This window comes from Coregonus clupeaformis, unplaced genomic scaffold (assembly GCF_020615455.1).
Source record: "Coregonus clupeaformis isolate EN_2021a unplaced genomic scaffold, ASM2061545v1 scaf0515, whole genome shotgun sequence".
Taxonomy (NCBI): Eukaryota; Metazoa; Chordata; class Actinopteri; order Salmoniformes; family Salmonidae; genus Coregonus; species Coregonus clupeaformis.
This window is the reverse complement of record NW_025533970.1, coordinates 195226-206356: the sequence shown is the minus strand read 5'-3', so window position 1 is coordinate 206356 and position 11131 is coordinate 195226. Positions and strand designations below refer to the sequence as shown.

The following is an 11131-nucleotide window of genomic DNA, read 5'->3' as shown; positions in this document are numbered from 1 at the left end:
CCTCACAATCCCCCAACCTCAACCCAATTGAGATGGTTTGGGATGAGTTTGGATGGCAGAGTGAAGGAAAAGCAGCCAACAAGTGCTCAGCAAATGTGGGAACTCCTTCAAGACTGTTGGAAAAGCATTCCAGGTGAAGCTGGTTGAGCTAATGCCAAGAGTGTTTAAAGCTGTCATCAAGGCAAAGGGTGGCTATTTGAAGAATCTCAAATATAAAATATATTTTGATTTGTTTAACACTTTTTGGGTTACTACATGATTCCATATGTGTTATTTCATAGTTTTGATGTCTTCACTATTATTCTACAATTTAGAAAATAGTAAAAATAAAGAAAAACCCTTGAATGAGTAGGTGTGTCCAAACTTTTGACTGTTACTGTATATATATTTTTCCATGTCCTCTCATACAGGAGTAATAAAGGTCTAGTTCACAAATGTTGTGAATTTGTTATTATTTTATTATTATTATTTCTTTCATTTGGATTTATCGGGGGGCGCAGCACCCTCAGCACCCCTACTTCCTGTGGCTATGCAGAGTGCTGAAGTTGGTCTCCATCATATAGACAGATAGAGGACTCATCTTTGTATCCGTGTCTGTATACATCTGTGACAGCATGGGCAGCACCATTGAGGCAATTTCCATTCTTCACATAGTAGTCCATTTTCTTCTTCACGATTGGCTGATCCCTCCTGATGACCCGGTTGGACATGAACCCAACTAGGTAATCAGGAGGGATCAGCCAATGATGTTGGAAGTCCCATCAAGTTGGCTACATTAAAATGGTGGAAGCCCTCAATGGCTTTGCCCATGCTAACACAGACTTTTGGCCACTAGAGCCCTCTATCATTCTCTATGGTCTCCACTGCCTAGCTCATGCAGAAAAGCTGCTCAATGAACAAAGGAATATTTGGCAGAAAAGAGGGGCAGAACACTGAGAGTTATGTTAATGATCTCTATCTACATGGGAGATGTGAATTTCAGGCTATTACCAAGAGTCATGTCGTCAGGTAGAAGCCACATTAGCCTAGCCAAAGTGTGCTCTATTTGATGTAGAAATCTAAAATAACCTTTACATGAAATAAAATGTTTAATCATTTTGAGACTACAGGAAATAGGTTGACTGCTATGTTAAACAACTGCAGTAATGGTTGCTTTGGTTGTCAACAGTCTTGTGGCTATTGTCGTCTTTTGACCATAGAAAAACAGGGATATCTAAAGTCAGAGACGGTAGAGAAAGCGAGACACCCCACTCCCTCATTTATTTGGATCAGTACGGGGCCACTCGAGTGGACTACTTATTGCCCCCGCCCCACGGAGGGGCTGCTCCAGGGCGAGACTTCTCACTGGCAAATTCTTTCTTGTCTGGCGGTGCGGGGTGGGACAATAAGTAGATTAGAGTAATCTGTTCCCTCTCTCACGTGAGCCAGATATTATGGAGGAACCGTGAGCATGCCAGATATTATGGAGGAACCGTGAGCATGCCAGATATTATGGAGGAACCGTGAGCATGCCAGATATTATGGAGGAACCATGAGCATGCCAGATATTATGGAGGAACCGTGAGCATACCAGATATTATGGAGGAACCGTGAGCATGCAAGATATTATGAGGAACCGTGAGCATGCCAGATATTATGGAGGAACCGTGAGCATGCCAGATATTGTGGAGGAACCGTGAGCATGCCAGATATTATGGAGGAACCGTGAGCATGCCAGATATTGTGGAGGAACCGTGAGCATGCCAGATATTGTGGAGGAACCGTGAGCATGCCAGATGTTATGGAGGACTAGGCTGGTGGGTTTTTAGTAAGTGGGTTAGATGGTAGGGTATTTAAATAGTGGAGTAAGGTGGTGGGTTTTTTGTGATTGGGTTAGATGGTAGGGCATTTAAATACTGGAGTAGGGTGGTGGGTTTTTAGTGAGTGTAGGGTTAGATGGTAGGGTATTTAAATAGTGGAGTAGGGGGGTGGGTTTTTAATGCGTCTAGAATTAGATAGTTTTTGTTTATTTATTAATTTATTATGATTTCTTTATAAAAACAATTCAGGCAAAGTATAAAGGGAGTTATACTCCAGTCTAGTAGGTGGCAGTAATGCAACATTTATTGGATGCCAACCGCCGTTAAACCTCATCGAAGAAGCTAAAATTGTCCCAGGTGATGCATGCCCAGATGCTCCTCCCCTCCTGCCTGTCTTCCTCACTTTACCTCTGGAACGTCACCTTAGGCTTCCACCTTTTTATTATGACCATGTCAGTACATGCTCCAGTCTAGGCTACTCTGAATGCAGCTGGAAAATGGTAAATCAACATGTTTTTATAAAAGTGTCAGATTAAGATATATTTTGATGATTGGCAGGTAGGCTAATTCTTATTCAAACTGGGGATGACTTTAGGACTCACAATGTCATAACAATTGCAATTTCTCTCAGGTAATTTGAACTGGTAAAAATCAAATGGCCCAGATCTTGCATAATGAGAGATTGCGCACAAGGAAGTTCACAAAAAGGGTTTCATTTGTTCTTAGCATACATGAAACAATTGTCAAATTGTTATTTTATTTTCTCACTTCTTGCAAAAGAACTACAGGCAAACTTTCTGGCAGCGTTCCAGGTAGTTTTTTTGCAGTTGTGATGCGAGTCTCAGAATATTGCAATATAATAATATGTCACATGAATGAGTTTCCTGATGTGATACATACTTCTCCAGGCGTTGTGAGATCTGATAATGTTCGTATGCAGAAAAAGACGATCTTTCTCTCAATATAGTTATAGGCCTAACCCCTTCACATTCAAATCTGGACCAGAGCCAGTTCCACTGCTTTTTAACAATTCTTCCCCTCTAATCAGGGACTGATTTAGACCTGGGTCACCAGGTAGCTGCCATCAATTATCAGATAGAACAGAAAAACAGCAGCAGTCCTCATAGGGTACAATTTGAATACCCCTGGTCCCTAACCAGTTGCTATAGCTACATGTGAGGTTAATAGCTGTGTACATAATCCTAATAGGCCTTCCTCTTCATGGACTACCTTTGAACATTGTATTATTTTAGGGCAGGGGTATTCAATTCTGAAATGGTGCTGGTTTTGTTCTACCTGATGACTGATTGCACCCACCTGGTGTCCCAGGTCTAAATCAGTCCCTGGTAGAGAAAATTAGAAGAAGACAAAGGCAGTGGAACAGGCTTCGAGGTCCAGATTTGAATTTGAGTGTTTTAGGGCATGAACTGGTATGGTCAGATTTAATTCATTTAGTTGACATTCATCCAAGGACACCATTACTTGCATTACACACCCTCACTGCAGAAACATTTTCTCATGTAATCATGTGACTTATAGTTAGAACATTCCTGTAACCGCACCCTGCTACAAGCAAGAAGCAAGTGGACGAACCAGAAATATAACATATCTGTTTTATAGTAACCCTGGATGATGAATGTATGAACCATCTTGTCATCTTTTTGACTACCCACATCGGAACATTCTAATCTTTTAAGACATGAACTGGCAGAACAGGTTTAAGCAAAGTACAGTGCCATTGTTATCAGGAAGGTGTCTCCATGGTTATAGGAGGGACAGTAGGCAGACTAAGGACAAGGGAAGGGCAGCCACCTGAGGACAATATTCACCGTTCTCTTGCACTTAAATATGGCCTAAAATGGCGGAGTTGTAGTCTGTCTATAAAAAAAGGTGCTCTACAATTGTTAACTATAATTTCATAAAAAATGATTGACAAGAAATTGATCAACTAAAGCACATGATGATGGTGCACCTTTGTAAGTAGTCTATTATAAATCAACTGATTTATCACACTAGCCTAATACAGCAGTCATCACCATTATATTATGAGAGTGTTATTATAACTACTGTAGTCTATAGTGATCATTACTGGGATTCCAGTCCATGTTTTCATTATACTGATAACTGATGCACTCAGTACTCCATTTCATGTTTTATTAATGCACTAGTTAAGTACAGAGCTAGTGAACAACAATGAGAGATTCTCAATTGCAAAACATTTTGTCCTTTTCTCGACTCCTCCATCTACCTTTTCACCCTTACCCGGAAACCGATAAGCGGTCAGTGGTTGAGGAAAGTGTAAATTGGTAGGTGAACGGAGGAGTTTGCTATCCCCTCCTCAAGGTATAAAAAAAAAAAAAGTTGAAGCTCATTTATTGCATTTCTATGCAATTAAAACAAACTTGAAAAAGCTATTTGGAGAATGACAAAAACAAGCCTAAATGACCCCAGCCATTATCACCTTGGCTGCTGTAGGTTCATTCACCTTAGTCGATCTACAAACACATAGCCTAGCTATTCAATTGTAACGGTAAACCACTGAACGAGGGGAGATATGTGAAATGATTCACACTAACATGTATCATCATTGAAGAAACAAAAACGTATTAGATTTTTAGAACAACTTTGGTTGCATTTTAATGTAGGCCTATAGGGAGGATAGGCCATGTGGAGATGTTCTTATTGAAATATATTTTTAGTTTTTTTGTTCGTAAATTGTTTGATAACATTAGTTCAGATTTTCTCAGGGGACCCACATGGGGCCCGACCCCAAGTTTGGGAATCACTGTACTAACCTCTCTGCTTGCTTCCGCTCTCTCTGCCTCCTTTGCTTCCTACTGCATGTATTGCAGCCTGCCTCAGACGCACCACTGAGCGCCACATCACTGTCTCAGTAGGCTACTCTCTGTAAAGCAGAAGTTATTATGAGAACTTAGTAGCATATTTTTTACTCCTGCTGAGATGGGCTCCGTTTAACATTAGATTCTTACTTCATACTTCTAGCTGGCTAAGTAATATTAGCCAGAGCCCTTCAACGTCCCTACAATATACGTTTCTGCCGGCAGCTAGCCACCTGACTGACTGACATATCTATACGCGTCTATTTGCCAGTTGTGCACTCATTCGACGAGAGTCGGTTTTTGTTTGTTTGGGGGATGTCTGTAAACACGGCAGGAGTCGCGGAACAGTTTTAAAATGGCCTTTTGTTCGGGCATCTCACAAACACACTGTCAGGCAACTAGTCTAGAGACGCTGCTATCACAGGAGATTGGTGGAACCTTAATTGGGGAGAATGGGCTCGTGGTAATGACTGGAGTGGAATTGGTGGAATGGTATCAAATACATTGTTTTCATGTGATTGATGCCATTCCATTCACTCTGTTCCAGCAATTATTATGAGCCGTCCTCCCCTCGGCAGCCTCCACTGTAATGCCTGTTGCCTACGAACTGGGGCAGTTTGTTTCACCTCGGCCTGTGCCACGGGAGAGCAGAGTTATTATTATTAATCTGTAAGGACATGAACTAGCAGAACAGGTTTAGCAAAGTGCAGTGCTATTGTATTCAGGAAGGTGTATCCATGGTGATAGGAGGGACAGTAGGCAGACTAAGGGCAAGGGAAGGGCAGCAACCAGATGACAATATTCACTGTTCTACACCAGATAAGTATGGCTTAAAATGGTGATGGTAGACTTTCTATTACAAATGTAACTCTACAATTGTTAACTATAATTTAATTAGAAATGACTGACATGAATAGGATCAACTAAATCACATGATGATGGTGCACCTTTGTATGTAGTCTATTATAAATCAACTGATTTATCACACTAGCCTAATACAGCTGCCATCAGCATTATCTTACAAGGGGATAGTACATCCAACCCCTAGGGGGCAGCAGCAGCCAGGCCAACTGCCGGCCTGGTTGTCTCTGCATTTATGTAATTGACAGATTTAGCCGAATACGACTAGTAACTCGTTTGTGGAAAAAAGTTGACTGCATCACCAACCTTGGCTTATTGTTTCCACGTCCCCACAAAACCCTGATCAGGAACGAGCCAAGAGTTGTTGGTCTTGGATTATACTGTCTCTTCTATACACTATTGCAGATAGAATGTATGAGATATAACAATTATATTGTTTGATCAATTATGGATGTTATATTTCTTGAAGTGTCCATACCGAGAATAAAAATTCACCAACCCCCAGTTGTGATTCACTGAAGAGCGACCAATCGATGGAGTTCTCTATTTCTTTAGAGGGAAAATTTACTGAAGATGAGCGGTGAGATACTACTACTACTACTGCTACTGCTACTGCTACTACTACTACTACTACTACTACTACTACTACTACTACTACTACTACTACTACTACTAACCTTTTACTGCAGTGGGCTAAATCAGGGTCACACACAGTGTTTCTTGGTAGTCTTAAAGAAATCTACTTTGAAACAAAAGTCTACACCTCACACACATTGTTATGGGCTTAAAAACACCTGAACCATGTCAGAGATAGAGTTGTAATGTATTCAATTATGAGTTTGTATCATTATCAATTTATGACAAATATGAATAACATTCCACCCATGAGGCCACTAGGTCATCTGACTGCAGAAAAGGACTACAGTCAGTTAAATGAGAATACACACAGCTATTCTAATAATTACGCCACTTGTTAATGCTCATCTTCTATGGGGCTCTCCTGCCAATGTACTGTTCCTTGTTGGTTTAAAGGGGAGAGACTTTACTCAGAAAGAGGAGTGAGATTACATTATATTCAATTTGATGTCAACACTTATTCATTTATAGAGTTTTGTTACTTTCACTTTTCAAAGTTGTGAATTTCTGTACTTGCAGGCGCAGCTATCTGGAGCAAACATCATCATTTGGGAGTAATCTAAATTTGTCATGTGAGAGTGACCTATCATTGGGTTTGACTTATTTTATCAAGGAGGGAGACTATGAACCAAGGTGAGATTTTATTCTTCCATACATCATTCTAAATAACAGTTTGTGTCATTACGATTAAGTGCTGGCAGAGAGCACACTCCGACACGTTTCAGTGGAACAGTGCTTGTGTTATGAAGTTAAGTCGCCTATTATCAATGCTGAATCAATCTCTTGCAAGAATCTAGTCAGATTAAAGACCCTCCCTGCCTTGTTTACTCCATCTAACAGAATCCAATCAGGAGAGGTACCCTGTGATATCTGCTCTGAGGTCCAAGCTGTGAAGTTCTGTCAGACCTGCAGTGTGTCCTACTGTGAGACCCACATCAGACAACACTATAAAATACCTAAACTACAGAAACACACACTGGTGGATGTGACTGGAGGCCTGGGGCAGAAACTCTGCCAACATGACTACAGTCCTCTGGAAGTGTTCTGCAGGACAGACCAGATGCTGATCTGCAGTCAGTGTGCAGAGACAAACCACAAAGGACACGATACAGTCTTTTATGATAGAGAACAAGCTGGAAGACAGGTAGCTATTGAGGATATTTATCTTCTTTCCACTGATACCTCTGCACATTAAAAGGATGGTTCACAGAACAAATACATTTATAATTTTCCACTTACCAATGCTGTTGTCGATCGACTCAGGCAGTTTTTGGGTAGTTAGTTGGAGGGGATTTCAGGATTTTTAGCGTAAAGTGTAACTGCCACACATCATTTAATTCGCTTCTGGTCTGGGAATGTCTTAGAGCATAGTCCACTGAAAATGCTCATTTCTATGCTTTTCTAGGCTGTTGCTGATAGACAGACAGAGAACATGTTTCCACTGCTCCAGAGTCGAATGGCAGCGAGCTTTACACCACTCCAGCCGACATTTGGCATTGTGCAGGGTGATCTTAGGCTTGTGTGCGGCTGCTCGGCCATGGAAACCCACTTCATGAAGCTCCCGACGAACAGTTCTTGTGCGGACGTTGCTTCCAGAGGCAGTTTGGAACTCGTTAGTGAGACGATTTTTACGCACTACGCGCTTCACCACTCAGCTGTCCTTATCTCTGAACTTGTGTCGCCTACCACATTGCAGCTGAGCCGTTGTTGCTCCTAGACGTTTCCACTTCATAATAACAGCACTTACAGTTGACCGGGGCAGCTCTAGCAGGGTAGAAATTTGACAAACTGAGTTGTTGGAAAGGTGGCATCCTATGACTGTGCCACGTTGAAAGTTACTGAGCTCTTCAGTAAGGCCATTATACTGCCAATGTTTGTCTAGAGATTGTATGGCTGTGTGCTCGATTTTATACACCTGTCAGCAAGGGTGTGGTTGAAATAGTTGAATCCACTAATTTGAAGGGGTGTCCACATACTTTTGTATATACAGTATAGTGTATAATACGTTAAAGAAGACTATTGGGCTGGTATGGACAGTAGGTCTGTGTTTCTTTGCAATATACGTTTTAGTAATACACGTGTTTGTAATATACGTGTTAGTAATATACATTTTTCTCCATGCAAGTACTACTCCCTCCAGGAGAGATCGAGTTCCTGTCGGTGACTTCAGACTCTGTGTCTCTGAGCTGGGGTTCTCCTGAGGGACTGATGGGACCACAGAGGTTCAGGGTGACCTGGGGATGTGAGGGGCAAACAACCTGCTCATTAAGAGTGAAAGGTGGGTATCACCTTGAAATAAGTGGACTCAAACCTGGTGAAAAGTATCAGTTCAACGTGGTCACAGAGGGAGACGATGGAAGACAAAGCAGATTGGTCTCAGCATCTGTAATCACAGGTACAGTATCTTCTGTTTATCGAAGCTTAGGTTATTTGTTTCACTAGACCTTTTACTGACTTTAATATTATCTGTCTGGAATATAATTAGCAGCATATATTCCTTTATTGTTCACTTACTTTTATTTCTTGACACATTTACTGGTCCCATCACCAAGCCAGTTAAAGGTAGACCAAATAGGAGCAACGTCCTTCACCCTCCACTGGTCCAAGGCTGAAGGAATGGAACAAACGCCTCAGCGTTTCCTCATATCCCTCTGTTGCCATGGAACAGAACCCTCTACAGATATTACTGAGGACTGCAACAAAACATTATTTGACCTGGAACCTAACAATCAATACACGGTCAGTGTCTCAACTGTGCTGACCAATGGGGAACAGAGCAAACCTGTGTTTTCAACCATCTGTAGTAAGTAAGGAAAATAAAAATGGTAGGGAGACTTGCGGAATACTTTAAGGCTTAAAGCCAAAACACATTTTTTATATGAGCATTAACGAGCATGCTTCTGTTAGAATCTATATTAGTGTGAATGAGAGAAAACAGGCATGCGCATGAGACCTGTCACAAGTGTATAATAAGGTGTCCAAATATTTTTTTTAGTATGTGGGAAAATGAGCTGAACATTTTTCAGAAAATAGACTGTTAGTGTAATGTTACCTCTGGAAAAGTTAAATGCATCACTAAAGAATGTATATTTAGTGTTGATCAGGGGTTTTTCTGTCATTTTTGGTTTCTAGCAGCTAATCTGATATCCAAAGAGGTATGAAACGGCTACTATTCATTCTGTATAACCCAAATATCCCCTTGAGATGAACACACTAACCTTAACACCAACTGAAGTATCCTATACTCTGAGTACAATGATTAGGAAATGTCATTGTGAGTGGTGAAATGTTTTCTTCTCTCATTTTGATATGATCAAAACCTCAAAATGCTAAAGGATTCATTTGCAGAAGCATCTGAGATGCTGATATTGGGAGAAAAGAGTGGCAAAGAAAACATATGCTACCTGTAAAATACTTACGTTACCTCAAGTTAGATTTTTTAAATTGTCTTTGAAGACTAACCCTGGTGGACTTGAAGGGAATCCAAAAATCAGTGCAGAATGTACATACAGTGGGGGAAAAACGTATTTAGTCAGCCACCAATTGTGCAAGTTCTCCCACTTAAAAAGATGAGTGAGGCCTGTAATATTCATCATAGGTACACGTCAACTATGACAGACAAAATGAGAAATAAAAATCCAGAAAATCACATTGTAGGATTTTTAATGAATTTATTTGCAAATGATGGTGGAAAATAAGTATTTGGTCAATAACAAAGGTTTCTCAATACTTTGTTATATACCCTTTGTTGGCAATGACAGGTCAAACGTTTTCTGTAAGTCTTCACAAGGTTTTCACACACTGTTGCTGGTATTTTGGCCCATTCCTCCATGCAGATCTCCTCTAGAGCAGTGATGTTTTGGGGCTGTCGCTGGGCAACACGGACTTTCAACTCCCTCCAAAGATTTTCTATGGGGTTGAGATCTGGAGACTGGCTAGGCCACTCCAGGACCTTGAAATGCTTCTTACGAAGCCACTCGTTCGTTGCCCGGGCGGTGTGTTTGGGATCATTGTCATGCTGAAAGACCCAGCCACGTTTCATCTTCAATGCCCTTGCTCATGGAAGGAGGTTTTCACTCAAAATCTCACGATACATGGCCCCATTCATTCTGTCCTTTACACGGATCAGTCGTCCTGGTCTCTTTGCAGAAAAACAGCCCCAAAGCATGATGTTTCCACCCCCATGCTTCACAGTAGGTATGGTGTTCTTTGGATGCAACTCAGCATTCTTTGTCCTCCAAACACGACGAGTTGAGTTTTTACCAAAAAGTTATATTTTAGTTTCATCTGACCATATGACATTCTCCCAATCCTCTTCTGGATCATCAAATGCCCTCTAGCAAACTTCAGACGGGCCTGGACATGTACTGGCTTAAGCAGGGGGACACGTCTGGCACTGCAGGATTTGAGTCCCTGGCGGCGTAGTGTGTTACTGATGGTAGGCTTTGTTACTTTGGTCCCAGCTCTCTGCGGGTCATTCACTAGGTCCCCCCGTGTTGTTCTGGGATTTTTGCTCACCGTTCTTGTGATCATTTTGACCCCACGGGGTGAGATTTTGCGTGGAGCCCCATATCGAGGGAGATTATCAGTGGTCTTGTATGTCTTCCATTTCCTAATAATTGCTCCCAAAGTTGATTTCTTCAAACCAAGCTGCTTACCTATTGCAGATTCAGTCTTCCCAGCCTGGTGCAGGTCTACAATTTTGTTTCTGGTGTCCTTTGACAGCTCTTTGGTCTTGGCCATAGTGGAGTTTGGAGTGTGACTGTTTGAGGTTGTGGACAGGTGTCTTTTATACTGAGAACAAGCTCAAACAGGTGCCATTAATACAGGTAACGAGTGGAGGACTGAGGAGCCTCTTAAAGAAGAAGTTACAGGTCTGTGAGAGCCAGAAATCTTGCTTGTTTGTAAGTGACCAAATATTTATTTTCCACCATAATTTGCAAATAAATTCATTAAAAATCCTACAATGTGATTTTCTGCAATTTTTTTCTCAAT

General features: G+C 41.3%; 1 protein-coding gene across 1 annotated transcript; it reads left to right on the top strand.

Moving 5' to 3' along the window:
• Nucleotides 1-1595: 1595 nt before the first annotated feature.
• On the top strand, nucleotides 1596-8525 carry LOC123481062 (tripartite motif-containing protein 16-like). Its single transcript, XM_045215791.1, has 4 exons — nucleotides 1596-1675; nucleotides 6656-6769; nucleotides 6977-7280; nucleotides 8262-8525. The coding sequence occupies exons 1-4, from the start codon at nucleotides 1596-1598 to the stop codon at nucleotides 8298-8300; spliced, it is 537 nt and encodes a 178-aa protein (XP_045071726.1). The 3' UTR covers nucleotides 8301-8525.
• Nucleotides 8526-11131: the final 2606 nt, after the last annotated feature.